General features: G+C 47.1%; 8 protein-coding genes across 8 annotated transcripts, besides 10 other annotated features; all 8 read right to left on the bottom strand.

The window, feature by feature from the left end:
* Positions 1–20898: part of a sequence feature (sequence corresponds to BAC RPCI93-5L5) that runs on past both edges of the window.
* Positions 462–494: a microsatellite.
* Positions 1262–1292: a microsatellite.
* On the bottom strand, positions 1459–4194 carry Tb927.3.5520 (26S proteasome regulatory non-ATPase subunit; the record flags this gene model as incomplete). The annotated part of the gene is made up of 1 exon (XM_839049.1): positions 1459–4194. One exon carries the CDS (start codon positions 4192–4194, stop codon positions 1459–1461), a length of 2736 nt encoding a protein of 911 aa, XP_844142.1.
* Positions 4929–7508, bottom strand: Tb927.3.5510 (hypothetical protein, conserved; the record flags this gene model as incomplete). Its single annotated transcript, XM_839048.1, has 1 exon — positions 4929–7508. One exon carries the CDS (start codon positions 7506–7508, stop codon positions 4929–4931), a length of 2580 nt encoding a protein of 859 aa, XP_844141.1.
* Positions 7842–8855, bottom strand: Tb927.3.5500 (DNA-directed RNA polymerase II subunit 3, putative; the record flags this gene model as incomplete). The annotated part of the gene is made up of 1 exon (XM_839047.1): positions 7842–8855. One exon carries the CDS (start codon positions 8853–8855, stop codon positions 7842–7844), a length of 1014 nt encoding a protein of 337 aa, XP_844140.1.
* Positions 8933–8952: a microsatellite.
* Positions 9690–9734: a sequence feature (CT-rich).
* Positions 9788–11815, bottom strand: Tb927.3.5490 (hypothetical protein, conserved; the record flags this gene model as incomplete). The annotated part of the gene is made up of 1 exon (XM_839046.1): positions 9788–11815. One exon carries the CDS (start codon positions 11813–11815, stop codon positions 9788–9790), a length of 2028 nt encoding a protein of 675 aa, XP_844139.1.
* Positions 11886–11958: a sequence feature (GA-rich).
* Tb927.3.5480 (hypothetical protein, conserved) lies at positions 12535–13998 on the bottom strand (the record flags this gene model as incomplete). Its single annotated transcript, XM_839045.1, has 1 exon — positions 12535–13998. One exon carries the CDS (start codon positions 13996–13998, stop codon positions 12535–12537), a length of 1464 nt encoding a protein of 487 aa, XP_844138.1.
* Positions 14412–14451: a microsatellite.
* Positions 14613–14642: a microsatellite.
* On the bottom strand, positions 14759–15286 carry Tb927.3.5470 (hypothetical protein, conserved; the record flags this gene model as incomplete). Its single annotated transcript, XM_839044.1, has 1 exon — positions 14759–15286. One exon carries the CDS (start codon positions 15284–15286, stop codon positions 14759–14761), a length of 528 nt encoding a protein of 175 aa, XP_844137.1.
* Positions 14784–14819: a sequence feature (GA-rich).
* Positions 14820–14855: a microsatellite.
* Positions 15734–17299, bottom strand: Tb927.3.5460 (hypothetical protein, conserved; the record flags this gene model as incomplete). Its single annotated transcript, XM_839043.1, has 1 exon — positions 15734–17299. The coding sequence occupies one exon, from the start codon at positions 17297–17299 to the stop codon at positions 15734–15736; it is 1566 nt and encodes a 521-aa protein (XP_844136.1).
* Tb927.3.5450 (hypothetical protein, conserved) lies at positions 18181–20880 on the bottom strand (the record flags this gene model as incomplete). Its single annotated transcript, XM_839042.1, has 1 exon — positions 18181–20880. The coding sequence occupies one exon, from the start codon at positions 20878–20880 to the stop codon at positions 18181–18183; it is 2700 nt and encodes an 899-aa protein (XP_844135.1).

Below are 20898 nucleotides of genomic sequence, written 5' to 3'. Positions count from 1 at the left end.
GCTTTTCTAGTGATAAAAAAAAAAATTACTCTCAGATGCAGCACCGCCGGAACTTTTTAAAGTTTGTGATCGAAAAGGTAATTCCTTTGCTCAAGATATAATTGTAAACTACCAGGCATGCAGCACTTACTCTTTCCCCCTTTGGTGCTTAAAAAAAAAAAAGTGTCGACAGCATACCGACTACTCCTTCAGCAGAAGTGCCCACCCCAAAGAAGTACAGGTCATCTTTCATTCTTCAGTGTTTGAACATCAGCAATTTTGTGAGTTTTGGTGCCATAGGAAAGTGAAGGCGTACTGATAGTTCCCTGAGATTTCGGTAAAGCTGATATCGACCGGCTATTTCGCCAAGTGGGTGCCAACGACAATGTTACCAGCGAATTCCGCCGTTCCCACAAAGACTGGTTTTTTTCCTTTAGTTTGAAACTAATGGAATGATCGTAAGAGCACAGTAGCAAATCTTCTGCGTGTGTATGTGTGTGTGTGTGTGTATGTGTACCATTTTGTGTCCCCCGTCAACGTCTGACAAACAAAAATTGTCCAATCAGTTAATTGGCATTATGTCCAACAGCTTCAGTTTGTTGCCTCAGCCGACACACAAGCTGCAAAAGGAAGGGTGGCACTGAAACGGAGATGGATGTGAAGAGATTCAGTGGCATATTAGTCACGGAATGCATCCCTGTGCGTCAGAGACTCGCGCAAATACATTAAATAGAGTCGCTAGAATCGATTTGTCCCATGTAATGATTGTGTGGTAAACACGTTTTACAAAGTCCCTCCTTTACAGTTCCGGTGCGAAACCAACAAAGAAAATTTCATGTATGCCGACATTTCCGAAAGAGAAAAAAAGGGGAAAAGTGAAAATCTGTTGCGGTGAGTCTCATCAATTTCCCGTAATAGCACCCTCACTTGAGGAAATAAAACAAATAATCATGGAAACGCAGCACAGTTCGCAGGAGGGACTTATTCTAAACCGCCAGACGCAGAAAGAGACAAACACACTCGTTCGAAGGCAAAGAGAAACAAACACAGCAGAAGAATTTATCACGTGAATGAATGAACATGGGAAGGAAAAGTGGTTGGCACAAGCCCTCAACATAGACCTCCAATAGCGTGTGGCCTCAACTAACTTGTATGGATGCCTGAACTTCTTTCCTTTATCTTTCCTCCCTCCGGTATCTTACCCTTTTCTTCTTATCAGCATTCCCTTCTTCATCCCTTTTCCACACATCGCTTTCTCCTTTACGTCAGGTAATAGCTTTTCCACACACACACACACACACACACACAGACACTCTCTTTCCCCTGGGACTCCCACTGCTTGTTTGTACGCGCACGTGTGGTTACATCGCCCCTTTTTGAAACTTTCTTACCCTTCCATTTTTTTTGTTTTTGCTTTCCTATTCTTCCCACTCCTTTTTACTGCTGGTATTTATATCGCAACACACTCCAACCCCTCGTCTACTCCATATTTGGTTTCTCTTCCACAACAAATGTACCCTCCACAACGCTGGCAACCGGCCTGTACTTCTGAGAGGCAACCTCTACCTTGTCTGTGACGCTAATAAGCGTTGGTGTGGTTTGAGTCTGGAAACCTGTGATGGATTTCGGTTTCCCAGCAACAGCGACGGTATCAACAGGCAATCCCACGCGCACCTGCACGCCATCTTTAACAACTTCCATCTGATCATCAACTGCAAGCACCATGCGCGGGTTAATGCTGGGAGCAATACTGGAGACCATATAGCTGTACTTACCGAGGATGATTTCCTCGAAGTTCAGAGCGCTGTGTAAAAATACAAGCAACCCCATGAGTGCCGTGGGGGAAACCAGTGAACGGTCATTCAACAATGGGGAAAGGGTTAAATGGCCCCTACCCATCATTGTAAACCCCTGCGCAAGTCTCACCGAGAAAAGATAAGAAGCGAAGCGATCTTTCTGGTAATATAAAGCGAGGTTCCGTAGTTTGCTCACAACCCTGGCGTTGTTACTTCCTGCAGCCACTACACCCATGGCCACAATAGCATTTATTGCAGTGAGCATGTCGCTGTCGTGTGAGAGGCGGTTGAGTGTCTCTACGACCTGCATACCGGGGTTGGATGCTGAAAGCAATGCGTACGCCAGGGGTATGGCATGCCTGCCCGATATATTTGCCTCACCTTTGCTCACCGTGTCGACGAGAAGTGTATGAATGATTGAACGCTTGGCCATCTCTGTTCCAATATCCTCTCCAAGGGCAACCAATGCAATACCAAGTACTGCAGCGGCCTTATAGTTTAAATGCGCTGCATTCTCTGTGGACTGCTGCTGTCGGTTTTTTTTCTGCTGTTGACCATTTCCGTCGCCCTCGGCCGCAGGAACCTCAGTATCTTCAGGCTCATCGTTCTCGGCGATTGCGTGAAAGAAGTTCTGGATGACAACCACGTTCCCTGTTGCCGCGTAGGCGCAGCTACGCACTACGATCTCTGCATAACGTCTTATAATAGGTGAAGATGTTTGCAAAGTGTCCAGAAGAGTATCAGCAGCTTCTTGCCGTCCAAGAAACAGGCAGCCCAGTGCAAGGATAATGTAGCAGGTGGCGGATTCCTTTAGGTCCTTTTCTGGCATCTCCAAAAGAATATGCGTTATCGTCTCGACCATCCCCTCGTCTGTGGAGCCGACGAAAACCATTGAAAGTGCAAGCGCTGTCAAACACTGAACCTCCATTGTTTGTTCGCCATCGATAAGGATTGGTACCAACAATTCCCTTATTTCCTCCCGCATCGACCCTGCATAAGCGTAACCTAAGCCAAGAATAGCACCAATCCTGACCTCTTTATGCGGGGCACACACAAAATCGTTGAGGAGTCCAAGAGCAGGGTCGTAGGGATGGCTCACCCCGCATAGGGAAATACCAGTGGCCAGGCAAGCACCGGCTCTGATATTGACAGTATCTGAGTGGAGGTATTTTTCAATTTCCAGTAGACCGTCCGCGTGATCCCATAGATGAATAAGCCCCAACATGGATGTTGTTGCGAAGAGGCGGTTATCAGTTTGCTCACTGGGCCACGTGGCTTCCTCACCTGTCAAATACATATCCTTACCATATCCACAGTTTACGAGACCACTAGCGAAGGAACATGCAAGTTTGAAGGAGCTGTCAGAGGCACTGCTGGACTGCTTCCCGTCAAGACCTGTCTTAAATATATCCTCGGGTGTCAGCGGAGTCATAGCATCAAGCTCCGTTGCGACGTGACGATACAGCTCTGAAAGTTTCATATTACCGTTAGCACTAGAGAGAATTCCTTGTTCCTCATTGTCGTTTGGAAGGAAAAACCTATAGCGCGCACAACTCAGCGCCATTTGCAAGCTTACAGAAGACTTCTCGCACATTTTGAAGAGGTTCTCCACGGCAGCACGATCACCTAACTGCAAGGCTACAAAGAGAGCCTCCGTGTACGATTCCATTTTTACATAAATATCATACACCACACGGAGAGCCTCAGTGTCCATTGGACGAGTTAAATACTTACTCGCAGCAGCCAAGTAAGATGCAATACGCCTGTGGTTGTGACCATCAATAAATGGAATGATTGCTTTGATGTTCTCCACTTCCATAAGGAGGTCGACGGCTGTAGGTTCATCCTGGTGTTTCACCATATAGCTCACAATTTGTTGAATAAAGCCATCCAAGTGGACGACACTTTCTCCTTTGCTAACACGTTCCTTCCACTCTGTACTAATGCACCCGGCGAGGAAGCGGAGATACTCGTGACCCCAATGGGCGAGATCATCTTGAGTACCTAGCAATTTGTGCTCTAGAGCCGGACGCTGGCCATCAGGGAACTCAATGGTCATAGCCACGAAAGAAAGTACGTCGTGGAGGCGAACAGCGAGCTTAGGGTTAGTAGTCTCTTTCTGAACCCTCTCCAATTGCCCGTACATGGAGCGGACATACTTGAGTGGTTTTGGAACCGATGCCACGCTGCCGCTTGTGTGCGTCCGCAGCAAATCAATCAGTTGATCAACCGCAACCGCTGCCAACTCAGTGTTGCTGTCGCCCACGCGCGTAACAAGAAGTTCAACTTGGCCTTTTATGCGTTCATCCTCTTCACTCATCTTCAGCGACTCAGCCTCACGTGCTTTCTTCTCATTTTCTTTCTTCTTAGGATCCTCTGACAGAACGGTAACGTCCACTGCTTTTCTGTTGTCCGACATGACCTGATGATATTTACCTTCCTCCCGCTTCCTCTGACCAACACAGCTTTTTCTGTTTCCTTTTCCTTTGCCTCTCGCTTTCTCCACGCAGCACCCGCCTTCTCCCTTCAAATGCACTACAACACCCCTTAATGTAGGGAGTCAGTAACAATGGTGCCTTATTGGTGGGCCTTCAGAGGTATGAAAAATACTCCCACGGAGGAATACGCAGAGTAACAAATATGAAAAAGGGAAAACAACAAAAAAAAGCCTAAACCTAAACAACAACTGAAAGGTGCGCCTTCTGTGCTGGCGACCGGAATGAAAACGACCGCAGCGAGAGGGATGAATGTGGAAAAGAGTCATGTGAGTAAAAGGGCGTGTGAAATGTGTATGAACAATTGCAACTGAATGGTAACAGCAACATCAACAACAAAAGAACGCACAAAAACACACACACACACACATTCAGGAGGGGGAAATAAGCACTGTAAGTTACATGTACAGAAGAAGACGGAGTGGTGGAAGAGGTGGTGATGGCTCCTTCATTTACAATAAAGCTGCAACGATAACAACTCGCATGGGGTAGCGAAAGAACCTTAACACACCTGTTCGCAAGTTACATTTCGTGTGGGTTTAAATGAGACGCAGTTACGATCCATGTACGACATGTTTGCACCACAAATTTTAGTCATCAGAAAGTGTGATTCCAAAATAATTTCCATACTCCACTTCCCCACCACACCAACGACACATTACTTCATTTCAGATACTTGCACAGAACGTACCAGTTGGTGGGTTGCAGAATAGAAGTACATGATGTTACTTTCCCCCGTGTGCTCGCCCTGTTTTGGCAACTCCAAGTTCAGTAAGCTTTGAAATTCCTTCATTTTCCTGGCCACAACATTGCGCTGTGTTCCGAGAGACAACACACCAACGCAGCCACATGTGATAATGGAAAGTAGGTGATACACAATACCAGACTGTAATTGGCTATCAAATGTTAACCCCTTTCGATGACAAAGAGTAAAGAATGACTTGTGCCTCACGGAAGCGAGAAGTGGGCTATATATCAACCCACTATACGCATATGACAGACTATTAGCGGTGCCACGGAATAAGCAGGTTCCCTCCTCGGCATTCCATTCACAACCGGCCACTAGACAGGCGAAGCTATGCGCTGCTGCGTTATTGGTTAAGCAAAGGTCAACATCAACCGCATACAACCGAGGTAAAGAATTCTCGCTGACATCTGTGACAACAAAATCAACAGACATGTAGCCCATAATACCCTTGTGATACGCAGCCTTGGCCAAAGCCAGCGCTGCATCACGCACCGCAGCGTACGGGACCACCTTTGAAAACGGATACTGACATCCAATAACCGTAAAAGCAGGAGCAAGCATCGGTTCTACAACAGAGTTAACTGCCACTACACCGCTCGGTTCCACGAAAAGATTTGCCGTCAGGGATGTCTTAATTCGATTGGGTACCGCCTCTACACAACCTCCAACCACGTCGAACATATTCAGATATGCTTCCCAGTCAGAGTAACTAAGCGGATTAAGCAGCCGGGCCCGCTTACCGGCGTGCTGCTTAAGTTCAGCTAAAACATTTTCATACGTCTTCTTGCTCTCGTCGACGCCAGCCATGACGTGAATACGATTCACATCAAAATAAGCGTGACCACGACTCCCAGATTCTGTATCTAACTTAACAAGCCACCGAGAAACCTCCCTGTAATTAACCATAAGCAACGCCAACGCAGAGAGAAGATCATTCCTATCGTTGAGCCCATGCGCACCGGGAGGGGCCGGCACGGCCGCTAAATCCATCAGCCGCCGACCCCCACTTTTTGTTCCAAACGCCTGAGCAATATTTGGATCTGCACTAAGCATTGGTACATTCAGTTCGGTGGCAAGAGATAACTCCTCAGCACCCACAACACCAGGAACGATGTAGGTGTCGCGGCCTTTGCTCGCTGACGCGAGGCATTTCATCAGCCTTGAGCTGAGAAGCATCAGCCTCGTCAAACTGAGAACACCTGGAAGCCGCTTCGCCTCCTCAGGAACTAGCAAGGTTAAACGACTTTTCACGTCTGGTACGCCGGCGCTCGCCAACATTGAGTAATAATACTCTAATATCTCTGGTTCCGGCCTCATGGGGACAATAAGAATTATTTCAACGTTGGGATCCTTAAGATCCGACACACGAATGATTTGCCCCATTTGAAGGAGAAGGTAAAACGGGACGTGCTTCGCATGAAAGCGTGGATACGACAACGACGGCACATGGATGATGCGTCGAGGCCCATCCCTGATCTTGGGCCACTTCCTTATAAACTCTTCCATCGTGTGTTTCCACCGAAGTAAACGCGTTTCGCGTAACGCCTTGATTGTCTTCCTCGTTGTACAATGCAACCGGTATAACGTCCATGCGCGCTGTACGGTAGTGGCAGCCTTCTTTCCATCAAGTAAATGCCGATAGGCGATGCGCTGTTGGTACATACGCCACGTAGCTTGAATTTTTTCTACTGCCAACTTTCGGCCGCTGTCTGCAGCGGCATACAACTGTGACACATTTGCAGTCATCTCTTCTACTTCTTCGTGATTTGCAAAGCACTGTAACAGATCCTCACGCTTCAAAATGTCATCCACTTGAAAGGCAGCTAACTCAGCGACTTTTCTACCATCCACAAAAGCAAGTTCGACGTTATACATTTTGAGGAAGTTCTCCAACTTCACCACTATATGCTCGATGTTGCCCCAACAGGAATTATATCGACGCTTGAAAGAGGCAAACTCCGGTGTATTTCGGAGCGTCATTCCCTTTCTGATAATAAATTCGTGCATAGAGTACTCATCTAAAAGTTCTACATATGTACGTGTGTCATTACGCTGCGGAGCCTGCAAATGGGTCATGATTTCTCCAGCGTTCTTTAGTACTGTGCCGTACAACGAAGACGTCACATCGCTTGCATCGTCGTCATCATCTACACCATTTTCCCACTCCCGAAGATCCTGCAAATTCAACTTCGGTGGAATCTTACGGATGTCCTCGATGTCTAACAATACTCCATTGTATCTTGCGTACGAAGACGTCTTTGTCATGACTCTGGGAAGTTGTCGCTCCTTAACGGGGTGTACTGGTGCCTTCACGGCTTTAAAGACACCTTCTTTATTGAAGAATTCCTCCAAATCAACATCTGCAGACAAGTTTCCAGTTTCCAACATCCGCGCGACTCCATCATCCATGGTGGGTTTCCTGATTGCAGGCAGTGGAGGTTTCTGGAGACCACTTGGGTGGCGAATTGTTGGTAGAGCCGGTGGTGGCATTTCTACACACACTTTTTCTTTTCTTTTTTATCCAGCACTCTCTCTCTCTCTGTTACCCTCCACGATTCCCAATGAGTACTTGCCCACCAAACCCAGACCACTACTACCTACAAAGAGCAAAGAAAAAAAAAAGATGATTTACAAGGAAAGTTTGTATTAGTTAAACCCATGGTATTTTACTCAAGGCGACATCCTCATTAACGTAGAAACAGGAGCATCGCAAGGTAACCCGACGCTTGAATTATGAGTAAACAAGCAGAGGAGTTACCACGAAAAGTGTACGGATGTGCGTGCGAATATGTACCCCCATGTGGTGAGACTTCGCAACGTCTTTCAATTCATCACGAACTTGAGATCGTCCTCCGCGCCTTTGGTGTCCATAATGTCTTCATTCACCACAACGGGTGCAGTTGGTGCATCACCAATAGGTCGGGTTTCCACTAAATCTCCGGGAACAACCCTCTCAGTGAGACATTCGTGCACGCGCTGGAGTTTACGACGCAGCACATCAACCGCATCTCTTATTAACTGAAGTACAGGAAGGACGCCAGTAGTCTCCACTGTGAATGTAAAGTTATAATGCCCACGTGCATCTTTCTTGGGACGCGCGAAGACAAGTGGCTCAGTGAAGGAGACAACTGACGGTTCCTTCAACAAACACTCCTCGCATAACTTATTGACGTCAATGTGGCCCGTGTGCCCTTCTCCATTACTCTCAGCAATGGAATGTGGACGATGGACACAAGACCGCATCCACTGCCGAAGTTGTTCAGGGTCAAGACTAGAAATCACATCTTTATTCAATATCACCTCCGGTTCGTAGCGCATCGAAACCGTAGAAACTGGCATAAACTTGGCGTGTGTTTTGGCAATACTTTTTCGGATTAGCACGCGGAGGTTAATTTCCTGCGAGCGACCCAACGTTAACAACCAAACACCACGTTCCTCTGAACTCACGGGGTAAACCCCTTCGTCGTCAATTTTAAGAGAATCTGCGAAAACTTGCAAACTGTGTTGGTTTGAAGGGCAACGAACCTTCAACTCTCCTGTTATTTGACATTCAATACAACCAGTCCCACCGCACAGGCAGTCGTGAAAAAACTGCATCTGTTTTGCCCTCTTAGAGTAAAGGGGCACAAGGCCGATTCGGTGCGCAATCATTTCATCAGGAAGGACCGATGTGTTTTGAATTATGGTCACAGATTCCACTCCGAGTACTGGAACCTCTGCCAGAAGCACGCGTCGGAGTCCGTTGGCAAATGAATTGTCGACTTCGTTTAGTTTAAACACCAACGTTTCCCCAGCTGAGTGCTCATGTCTCTTGCAGTCTACAATCGTCACCTTCATACGTGAGGTGGCACCGTCAAAAGGGCCTCGAGGGAATTTCTTTTTTTTTTTCTTCTTCTTTCGCTACCACCACCTCCAAATAAATAAATAAATAAATCAAAATCAAGGTGAAGCAAAAGCAGGTAAACAAGTTTATTAAAAATAAAATGAAATGAAAAATGAAATTGAGAGCGGTAATTGAATAAAAGCAAAAGTACAACAGGCAACGCCACCAACCATAAATTTGTAATTGCTCAAGTGGAAGTTGCATGATCATGGGCGTGCATGCACAACAACATATCTTTTATTGATTTTGACAGTGCTCAACCGGGAAGCGGATATGCAAAGCAGCTCTAGTAACTCAACAAACGAATCAAAGGCCGAAAAGAAAAAAAAGAGAGCGGTGAGGGAAATCGTAAACGAAACATCAAAGGGAGGGAAGAAGGAATCACAGAGAAGAAAAAAAAATGCACGACACCGCAACGAGCTCCATGACACAACAAGACGGGAGCTTCCCCTCCCTATTGTTCAGTTAACACAAATAGTTCATGCCTTTTCCTTGATTTCCTCCCCCCCCCCCTCCCTAATCGCTGCTGTTTTGTTCCCACCCCCTTTTTCTTCTCTTCTATAATTTTTCTTTTTTGATCCCCTCCCCCTTTTCTCTCTCTCCAGTGTACACCGGGACCCACTTTCTTCTCTTTTACATCACTCCTCACTCCTTCCTCTGCAAGCAAGACGCAACAAAGTAGCAGTTTACTGTGACGAATTCAAAGTACTCATCACTGAAAAACAGGATAAAAGACAAAAACTGTTACGCCTCTCTTAAATATGAAATAGTGAAAGGAAATCAAATCTGAAAGGAAGGGAAGGGGCGGGGAGGGAAGAGAAGAGAAGAGAAGGAGCAGGAGGAAATGTCGAAGTGTAACGGTGTACACCCTTTTCAGGTAAGTAAATTACTCACGCATATGCAAATATAAATGCTTAAGTTGCCGCGCCTCCCAGCGCACGGTGTTCTTGGATGTGTTTTCCTGCTTGCTAGGATCGGGATGTACGAAGGCAGGTATCTTCTCCCCGTAGCGATCCGCCTGATCAAAGAAATTAAGAATCTCATCAAACGTTCCGTCTTTTAGAACAACCATATGTTTGGCAAGATGCATAGCAAGGGCAAGGAAGCAACGTTTGGCATAAAACCACGTGTCGGTCATGATTTTCCGATGGTATGGCTCTAAAGATTTAACGATGCGAGAAATACCAAACTCAAAATTCCCTTTGGAGCAGTACAGCGTACCGATAACGAGGTTCACAATGCACAAATGAAGTGGTTGCTTTTCTGGATCCACATAAAGAAGTTTCTCTTCCTCACGCTCGATGCGCCTCATAATTTCCTCCGCCTTATCATTGAGTGCCGTCATAATGTACGCTACGCACAAGTTGGCCAACACAATGGCACTGCAGTTAAGTAAATTTTCCTCATTTGCCTCCACTACAGGTTCATAGTAACGAATTGCTTCACGAAATTTAGTTTCCTGCATGAAAAATACATGGGCTACGTTCAGCTTCCAAATCTCGTGCTCAGAACAAAATTCTGCAGACTGACGGAACAGCTTTTCGACCATCGGATAGTTTTCAATTTCCCAGTAAATATTTGCCTGAGCCATTAGCACAGGAATGTAATCCTCCAACGCCTCGTCATAGTTTCGCAATGCAGTGCGGACGCTGTTCTTGTCTTGGTTCTGTTTTGCATCCTGAAGTTTCTTCGTGAGCCTACGAAGTTGGTCAATGTGGTGCTGGGCTAATATGTCAAACTTTCGGTAGGCCTCAGCAGGTGATGTCTGCGCTGTGATTAATCCGTCAAGAAAGTCATATAGCGACTGGTTCTGCTGCGAGAGGTACTTCCAGCTGAGGTGGGGGTTCTCCGCAAGAACATCAGCCGCAAGATCAAAGTACTGGTACTTACAGTAAAACAATAATAGGTTTTGGAACGTTTCCGGCGGAAAGGGTGGATTTTGAAGTAGGAAGTTCAGCTTGCTGAAACCAATAGATGGATCTTCTGGCATGTTTACCAGAGCAGTGTTGTGCAGCGTAACGGGATCGAGTTCCTCTTGCAGACGGGGTGGCATGTCAGTAAGGGCCTCTTTCGCTGCCGACATGTTCTTCATCATGAACTCTATAGCTGTTTTTAGGTTAAACGCTTCTACGAGAGCGGTTTCCTTCAATAACTGAGTGTTACCCACAGATCTCGCCTCATTACCTTCCGTGTTGCTCCCAATATTAAGTTCGGGGTGTTCTTGAATCCCGCGCTCAATAATTTCCGCGATGTGCTTGAGTGATGGTCCGTACTGTTGCATCCGGTAGTACGTTAAAGCAATGTTGTACGCAAGATCTGGCTTGAAACCCAAACCAGCCTGCGCCTCCTGAAACTTTGCTAGCGCTTCCTCATAACTGCCTTCATTGCACAATACACAACCCTGCAGTATAATTACTTCAGGGTCCTCTGGCGGGCATTTTTCCAAGAATGACTTTGTTTGTGGAATTTCCTCCTGTTCGTACGCTATCGAGGCCTGCAACTTCATCAACCGCATGGAATATTGCTCAGACTCGATCATAGTGCACATCTTGCTTGCTTCCACGTACGCTCCAGCTTTATAAAGTGATTGGCAGAGATAAACACGGTATTCTTCCACATTTGGGCATATCTTTACTAGCTGTTGATACATGCGTGCCGCCTCCGCAAAATCCCCAACGTGGTAGTAGCAGTAGGCAATGAGGGAAATGGCTGCGCGGCTACGCGGGAACTCGTCCAATTGAAGGAGAAGCACCTCAATTGCTTCGTCATATTTATGATCTCGAATGTACCCGTATACCGTGGCGGTGAAATTACCGTCTTGAATCTTTGCCTGAATGCGTCCTAACGTTGTGCCACCACCTGATGTTGTTGTTGGTCTCATACCTGCTGTGACGAGTCCACCTGCCACTCCCATAGATGAGGGCGCCCGCAACCCCGTCAAGGGTCGGGATGTCATATTATTCCTCGGAGCAAAATCAGAATTGCTTATTCTGTTCCTTCTCTCTTTTTTTTTTCTTTCTTCTTTTTCTTTTTCCTCCCTATTCCTTCGTTGTCTTCACAAATATGTATTGATAATTATGTTTATATATATGTATAATATAAGCAATAATACTCACCGTTATCTTTGCTTTGCCTTCCTTTTGACACTTGAAACCGTGCCGCTAGCGAAGTGATTGAAGTACTTATTCAAAGGGAAGAAACGGTGAAGGGAAAATGTAAATTCTAACGGGTGGTAGCAAGTAAGAATGGGTGGTTGGTAATACACCGAATTAAACAACACATTAACAACAACAGAATAAGTTGAGAGGTTGCGTAGAGAGAGAGAGAGAAATGACATAAAAATGTCTTATTAAGTCGACGTTATGTTGTAAAAAAAAAAAGAAAGAAAGGAAGATTACAGTGACAAGAGCATGAAAATACTTCACAGCAAGTGTTTTCTATGCACTAAACACACGGAAGCAATTGCTTCCATAAATGTGCGAAGAACAAAATGTGTATCTGACAGAGTTGTTGCTCGACTCCCTGTGCGAATATAAAATGACGAATAGAAACTACACAAGGAAGAAGTCGTCTGGTCAAAAAGATCGAGACGAGAAAACAAACTAGCAAACAAATTTGAATTCTAAACTAGCATTAAACAACTGGATCGGACCCGTCCGCACGCTTCCGCATTGCCATCTTCACAAACTGCAAATGTGAACCTTCCAAGTTGTACCATCGCACCCAAATCAACAACATCACTACTGACATTACTAAAGTCGGGCAACCCACGACCCACGCGGCTTTGAATGGTTTTACGCTTTTCCCGCTTGAAACGCTCACTAAATGGAGGGAAGTTAGAACCAGTGCCACGCACTGCACAAGTTGAGAAGCACTATCAAGTAGCAATTGCACATTTGCCGTCATTGGCTTGGGGCGACAGAAAATAACTGTGTCTTCCTCCACCACATCGCGGAGGACCCAACTTTGGACACGACTCAATGTATCAATCATCAGCCGATGCATAACAAGCAGGACCGCAAAAGACAACGTGGATGCTGTTGGGCTCATGTGTAAAATAAACAAGTGATCCCGCAATGCCACGAGGATAAACAAAAAGCCAATGAACGCTAGCAATGCAAGAAGAAGGGCGACAAGGCGCTTCTTTCCAACCACCCTTTTGAATGACGCCAAAACCGTGTCTGTCCCCTGCGGCAATACGAAAACGATAAACAGCAACAACCCTCGAAGAGGAAGCGGAATTGTATCGTGGCAAGCAGTAAGAAACACGCTAATGAAACTCGTAGCAATCAAGCCATTGTATCCCTGAAACATCCACAACAGCAAAGCAACCTTCATGCTGCTGCGGAGCATGGTCTGTTGTACAAACCACACCGCTTCCTGCAGCACGTCCCCGTCATCACCTTCCGTAATGTCAGTTCCAAAACACGAGTTCGAATGCGATTTCTGGCGACCACAAGCAAAAAAACCGACGGCCCCGCTAACCGCACAAAAGGTTGTGAAGCACCGCATTGGTTGTGGATTGTTGGGAATGCCGTGGAGCCAACACGCCACGGCCACGCCTACTGCCGCAAAAAGCGTACAGGCGATATTACCCTCCGGACGCCTTAGCGAACTTCTCGAAAGGGCATCCACAAATTTCCTGCAACGAGCAAATAGTGCCTGATAAGCAGCCGTTAACAGCGTAAACGATGTAGCTGCGTTGAGAAACGGCAGATCGAGAGGGAACCACATTAATGCAAAACAAAAGGACAATAAAGTTCCGCACACTGGCAACGAAGACAACCGTCGCAGGGGAAACGACGAAAATGTAGCCGTGCTGGCATGTTGCCTGAAGATAACACTATTTTTCAGAAGCAAAAAAAAGTACAGTAACTGCGTCAGCGCAAGGTACCATATCGCACCCCCGTCGCTGCGTCTACTACTAATAGTTCTATCGATGTGATTACCATTGTCGTGCGTAGGCCCCATGTTTTCATCACGGTCGCCTACCAAAACGTATTGCCCAATAAAAACATCCACGTAAAAGCTAGTGAAGATGGCGTGTAAAAAACCTATGAGTGCCTCGGCCACATCCTTTCTCTTAGCACTAAACATCGGATACGGAAATCAACTTTTCCCTTCACCACTAGCAAACCCCTCATTACACCAGAGGAGAGACATATGAGGGGAAAAAAAAAGGAGACAAATAATGAAATACATCACATGCAACAGCGGAAATACCGACCAGAGAGGGAAATGCCCCCTTTTTTTTGTTTCAACAGCTAAATGATGAACAAGGGTGATAGCCCGATGTGGCACTTCTTCGCTCAAACGTTCTCTTCTTCAAGTAGAACACATTAAGAGCGGAGGAAAAACAGGTGGGAAAAGATAAAAATGAACGAAAAAACAAATGAAGTCAATTGGCGGCATTGCGCGTCCCTATACACACTTTCTCATCCCCGTAACGGGGCATCTTCAGAGAAACAGTTACGCATATTCCAATCGGCATGCATGCCCATACAAATCGCTATCTATCTATATATGTATATATATACATATAGATAGATAGAAGTACTCACACAGTGAAAGGTTTATACTAGCTGCACAACTCGGCACATAGAGGTAAATAAACGAGTAAGCAAAACAGAATTAGAAGCGCCGCCTAAGAAAAGATTGTTAATTACTCCGTTGACAAAAAAACCATCACGACCGTCTTGTGCATGATTACCATATATATATATATATATATATATATACATGCACATCTCATCCGGAAGGAAAACATGAGTCAGAGGGAACACCTTTGTTCACAAGGGGAAAATATACAGGGGAAGGTGGTAAGTTAAATACCGATCTGACCTCTCATATGTCCAAGTTACTTTTCACCTATGCCATTGCTATCCTCCGCCTTCTTCCCTTCCTCTCCCTCCTCCTCCTCGTTATTATCATCACCATCATCACCATCATCATCAAAGGTGTTGCCTTTGCCTAACAGTGCCTTTACTCGCGCCCCCTCGTCCGCATAAACAGCTTTGCGCATAGTTTTGAACTCAGCTGCCCGCTGTTTTTCCAACGCCTCACCGCTCACAACTTCATCTGACAACATCGGTCGCCCGCTTGGAGCCACTGGCGCCACCACCACAGGCGCCTCCTTGCGAAACTCCTCTCGAACTTGTCGTGCGAGTTCATTTACTTTTGGGTCCCACGTACCACCGTTTTCAACCTCATCACCACCGCCGTCATCATTTCTCTCTAATGCTTCTTCAAAATCTTCCTCGTCCTCGGGATACTGAAACGGTGTTTTTGGTTCTGTTATGTGCATCGTGACGGGATGAGTACGTCGATATTCCTCGTTGTCTTCGAGGTTCTTTTCATCCCACATAACACGCTTCCGCCCAGTCATCCTGAAGTCTTACAATTCTTTCAAAAATGCTTTACGGTACCACGTCCACCTACCCTCCCTTTTCTCCAATTACTCCCTATTAAGTTATTATCCTCCTCTCTTTTCTTTTTCACGAAAAAAAAAATGACAATAATAACAATAGCTCCCCCTTCTGGTCTATGTACGCTGTGTTAAAATAGCAAAAAAGAATAAGGTGAACTTTAGGCACGAGTGATGGGAGAAACTACGGGTCAAACAACGAACCGAAGGCAAAATGGGACAAATCGCAGCCACGGGAAGGAAGATAACGCAGTTACTGCAACACGTGTTATCCATCCGTATTGGCACACGGGTAAAAATGTCTGCGCATGTTTGCGTTTGTGTGTTCCGTGAAGTAACGTCAAACCAGAAGGAGAAGAGAAAATAATAGTAATAATAATAAGTGGAAGGGACACCAAGTATGAGCCATCAGGAGGAATGCGGTAGCAGTGGGGGCTGCAAAATACGCTCCGCCACCGCCGGGGGTACGTAACGGAATATCACACCGGCGCGAGCGGGGAGCGACTTGGAATTCAATAAATAATCCGTTTTGGCAGGGAATCTGGGGGGTATCGGGATCCCAAAGAATAAGTGTTGTTGTGACGCTGCGGATTCCTTTTGTGATGGTGGGAGGACTGATGCTGTAGACGGTGGTGAGAAAGTTGAGGACACCGCCGTAGTTGAACCAACGGCATCAGACTCTGTTGCATTTCCTGGCTTGGCTGCTGATGATAGTTGGGCTTTTTTCATCGCCAATCGCTCTTTCAGTGACGCGGCAACTTTTGGAACCTCCGTTACGTTTTGCATTGACTTTTTCTTCTCTTCTAAGCGCTTCTTGATACTCTCAAGTGACGATCCGTTGCCTTGTGGTGATGGGTTACCACTCGAGGTAGGCGCATTAACAGTATTAGTTTCTCCCCTAGATGTAGCGGAGGTTTCGGTCACTTGCTGCGAAGGTTGCTTTCGACGTTGAGCAGCAAGAGCCCTACGCACACCTTCATCATAGTAGTCTTTTTGCGCTTGAGATAGCTTTGACCAGTGATGCGAAAGCATATCCAAATAATTCATTTCTGCCTCTACGGAAGGGAAGTTTTCCACAGGTTTCCATACGGCGGGTTGCAAATCATCTGGGAGACCCTCAACAGCAGGTGGTGGAGCAGGTAATAGACTGACACCACCACGCCGATCATCACTACCTTCACCATTTCTTTCCCATACGTCATTCAATTTCTTTTTTGCGCGTCCCTGCAGCGAAAACTCCATGGGGCACCGAATGTCACCCAAAAGCAACGCTGAGCGGGCGTACGTCAACGCCTTCGTAGCCTCAACCACACCTTCAAATAATAAGTAAGCACTTCCACCACTTTCGTCAGTATCAACATTATCCATATCGTGGGCAATAATACGGCACGTGTCACCGTACTGCGAAAAGTATTCACCAAGTCTCTGTCCAATATCCGCAAAAGTCACCCCGTTTGGAATATTGGAAACCTTAACTTCTTCACTGGGGACTGCATTTACACTAGCGGAGAAAGTGGCTCCGCACCTGTAACAGTCCTCACGGTTCACAGAATTGGGGTTGCTACACACACCACAAACCCAATCTGTAGTAGGGTGATCTAACACTGCATCACTATCCCCTACATCATACCCTTTGGAATATGACAACGCTCCCGCAGTTCCACCACTGCGGTGGCTCGGTGACCAGCGCCGGCGCCTGAAATCAAAGCGTGCGCTACTGTCACTGCTGTAACTGTCGCTGACACTACTACCGCTGTAGGAAGCGCTTCCCCGGCTGCTACTACGGCTCACACTTCCACTGTTTGGAGACGGACTGCGAAACCGCTTCTTGTAGTCACGTGAGTCGCGGTGTGAAGGAGACCAGTGTCGGTTTCCATCCCTTTGACGCGAGCGAAGGTTGGATCTGCTCCCACTTGGATGGCCATGCTTAGGTCCTCCTCGTAACTGCGAGGTTTTTCCCTTGCGGCCCTCCATGGAGATTTAACACCGTGTGCTCGAAACGTCAACTGCTACCACGACCAAACAACCCACAAGAGCACACGGACCTTTACACAGTATTCCTCTTTTTTTTTTTTTTTTGATCCCTTCCTTTACCTTCACACAAAGAATTTTCCACTTGACTGAGTTGCACGCAGGTACTGGCCGCTCGTCTGATGTAATGCCACTTCCTGTTTGTATCAAATTACTTCGACGATCTTTTCGTTTGATAATTACAGTTCTGGGAGTTCCAGTGTGCTGGGCGCTTTGAGTTTCCCGTAAATCCAAAGTGAATACCTCCTTACCCTCTCCAGCACTTTAACTTCACTTCAAGCAAGCGGCAGGTTTAATCCACTGTACTTTTCGGGAGGAAAATACTCTTTGTACGTGTTAATACAAATATACGTGCGCGCGTGTACCTGTGTACAAGTGGGAGAATGTCAATCGCCAAAACTTCTGTTGTTCGGAGGCAGTAGCGCGGGTATAAGAGTTTTTTTTTTGGATAATGAACTGTTCAGTGAAAGGGGGAAAGCACCTACAAAAACACATCACGTAGATAACCACCTCACCGGTGCGAATATTTACCATACAAAAAAACCAATAATGTAAGTCAACACCATTTCTTCCCTCCCACGTCCAAAAATACAAATAACAACAGCCAATATGAACAAGAAGACGGTTCCACACAAACACGCACGCGTATACATACCGATAGATGATATTAAGAATCAACTGGCACCTTCGCAAAAATGCTGGGGTCAGCACATGGATTGAGTTGCGCACACAAATATGTATATATATGCAAGAAAGTGTTATTAATGTGCGCTAGTAACGGAGCATCGTCAAGAAGAGTCGAGAACACCGTGTTTTTTCTTATGTTACACATTCCTTGCCTCTTCAACACGCAGTTCTTGCAAGATCCTCTGTACCACCTGCTCGGCTTCCGCCTCAGCCGCGGCAATAATAGAACGTTCCTTTTCCTCACGACTCAGCTGCCCCTCCACCTCACGGCGCTGAGCGATATCTTTCATCTTCGCCTTGGCACGGCGCCGTACCGCAGCACGAATGTTTGCGTCCTCCAGTAGCTCACGCACAGCTTCCACCACAGCGCATGTTGCATCGCCGTAATTTTGTTTGTAGTCACCTCGCGCAGCGTTGATGTTTTCTTCGAGAATCTCAGTTCCAACAGTAGAAACTGCATGGGCAATAGCTTGAAGTGCAGGTGGTTCAAGGTGGAAATGCTCTGCACATGGCTTATCTGTTGCCTCATCCTCGCTATCCTTGTCGCTTCTTCTTGTGTTTGTAAAAAACTTCTTCCCAGGCGACGGTGAGCATTCCTCACGCGGTGGGCGAGACGAGTCCCCTGGAAGTAATGAAAAATATGGTACACGAGTAGGGAATAATGTATCGGGGTCCACGTATGTAGTACTCTTTGCATTGAATACGCCGTAACCGTCACCGCCATCAAGGATCCCACCACGAACAGAAGAGACGAGTGCCTCTGCAACTGCCCACATGTTCTCACGGGTCACCCAATACTCTAAACGGAAGACGGGTCGTCGACTTGTCTTTACGTCAATAGATTCAAACGGAAGGCAGTGAGCGGCGTTTCGAGCAAGAGGTTCGGATTCACGGGGGCCGTCATACTGGATCCATACGGGTCCATCCGCAACATTACCACGGTGGGTAAGTCGGGTCTCAATCACCTGCAAACAAACCGATAAAAGATCTAGTTGCAAAGCTATGGCACAGTGGGCGCTTACAGGGGGAAAGGTCGGTCTCTCGCCTCGCAGCGATGATTCTTCCACATGTGACCATACATACTTACCCAAAGCTTCTATGACACTATTGTATAAACTTTCAGCCGCCCCATCATCATCAGGCGCGAACGCCTGCATTCCACCCCCAAATACTGAGAGTGGGGCCGCCTGTGGCCGCGGGCCCCGCTGCCGTTTTGAGCTCCGATGGTGCGAATAGCGAAAATCATCCATTCCAATCAATTCACATGCTGGTTGAAGAAAGCGGCGACTACTACTTGCTTTGGACATTTGTTGAGGATCTTGCTGCATCATCTCCATTACAAGACTCAAGACAGCCTCTTCCACTGCCGCTTCATTTATCTGTTGTGACGCCTTCTGGTTCTCATCACTTTCTTCCACGTGCGTTTTTGGCATACCGCTCCGCAACGGGCGGCGACGGTGCGTTTGGGAAGTCTTTATCGTGGCCGAGTCACCCACGCCATGTTCTTGGCGCAGACTCGACATCCGTGCAAGTTCATTGGGCGCGAAGGATACCTCAGAAATGTCGGCAGCAGCTCCCCTAGAGCCGGTGGGGTTATGGCCACGCAAGAGAGCAAACGCCCGCACCAATTTTTCCACTGCTTCGGAGGTTTCTCGAAGCTCTACGATTTTATTGTTCACCGGTGGCTCCCGCGATTGGGCCAGCGGTGGCGGCGGCAGGTAGAAGCTTGATGCGGGAGCGTTATCCAGGCTCGGCATCATTCCTGATTTAATGCCTGAAAGTGGAGCAGGAGGCAACGGTGGAGGTATTGGCATGCTTTGAATCGACTGTGCTGCGAATGCAATACGCTCAGGGATAAGTCCATCAGGGGACGGGGACGTTGAGGGCAGTGGAAAATCCGCCTTTAGAGTCATACTCTCCGCTGCTGATGGCAGAGGCGGTAGTGACATCAAAGGTTTCAGCATCGTGGTTGCAGCTGCAGGTACGTTCGCCGTGATCATCGGCCCCCCGCCGTCTCCAGATGGATGCATGACACCATCACCACCTGTCCGTACTTCGTCACTGGGACCCTTCGTAACTGACGCCATTTCGGCACACAACTTTGCGTGCGTAACTGTCTTGCTTAAGTGCTGTGACAGAGTGCTGAAAGCGCTACTGCCGTCGACTGTAGATGATTCCTCAACTCCGGCTGCGGTTGCTGTTTCTGAATTTTCTTCTAGAGTAGCTACCGGACCCGTGGGTTCATCCATCTTGGGTACCTTCGTATCATCATCAGCACTTGCTTCCCGCTTTCCGCTAAAACTAGAGGTGTTTGCGCATTCAGCAGCTACTGATCCATCAGAACTCTGGTTGAATGCCACATAGGACGTAAGACGCTTATAAGCCACTGTATCTGCCGCAGCGAGATCACCCCCCGGTGCCTCGTACGCAGAATCGCTCGTGTTAACGAGCGTTTTGGACGCCGTCGAATTTCTTGGGCTGCGCATCGGTGGCTCCTGCGAGTCGACGGCTTCGCGAGGTGCTGCAGCGATATCGGGAGTGGGCAAGTTATCAGTAGGTTTTAAGGTTGGCGCATCCGCAGCAGTAACCTCCGAAGACACTCCAGAAGCTGGTTGAGGACTTAGCACTGGTGCAGGAACTGGAGCTGCGACGGGAACTGGGAGTGGTAAAGGCACAGGCAACGCAGCAAGTGGAGATACAACGGATGTTAACTCTTTAGTATCCGATGTTGCCTTCTCACTCTCCTGTTGCGAAGAAGACGCTGAAGTTAGCGATGACGAAGGAGTTGTTGTACTGCTCGACGCGCTGCTATCAAAAGAATCTCCGTAATCACTCATCGCTATGCCCTCTCCTTC

The sequence above is a fragment of the Trypanosoma brucei genome, chromosome 3, assembly GCF_000002445.2.
Source record: "Trypanosoma brucei brucei TREU927 chromosome 3, complete sequence".
In the NCBI taxonomy this organism is placed as follows: Eukaryota; Euglenozoa; class Kinetoplastea; order Trypanosomatida; family Trypanosomatidae; genus Trypanosoma; species Trypanosoma brucei.
Note: the sequence above shows the minus strand (reverse complement) of the source record. Positions and strands in the feature narration are given on the sequence as shown.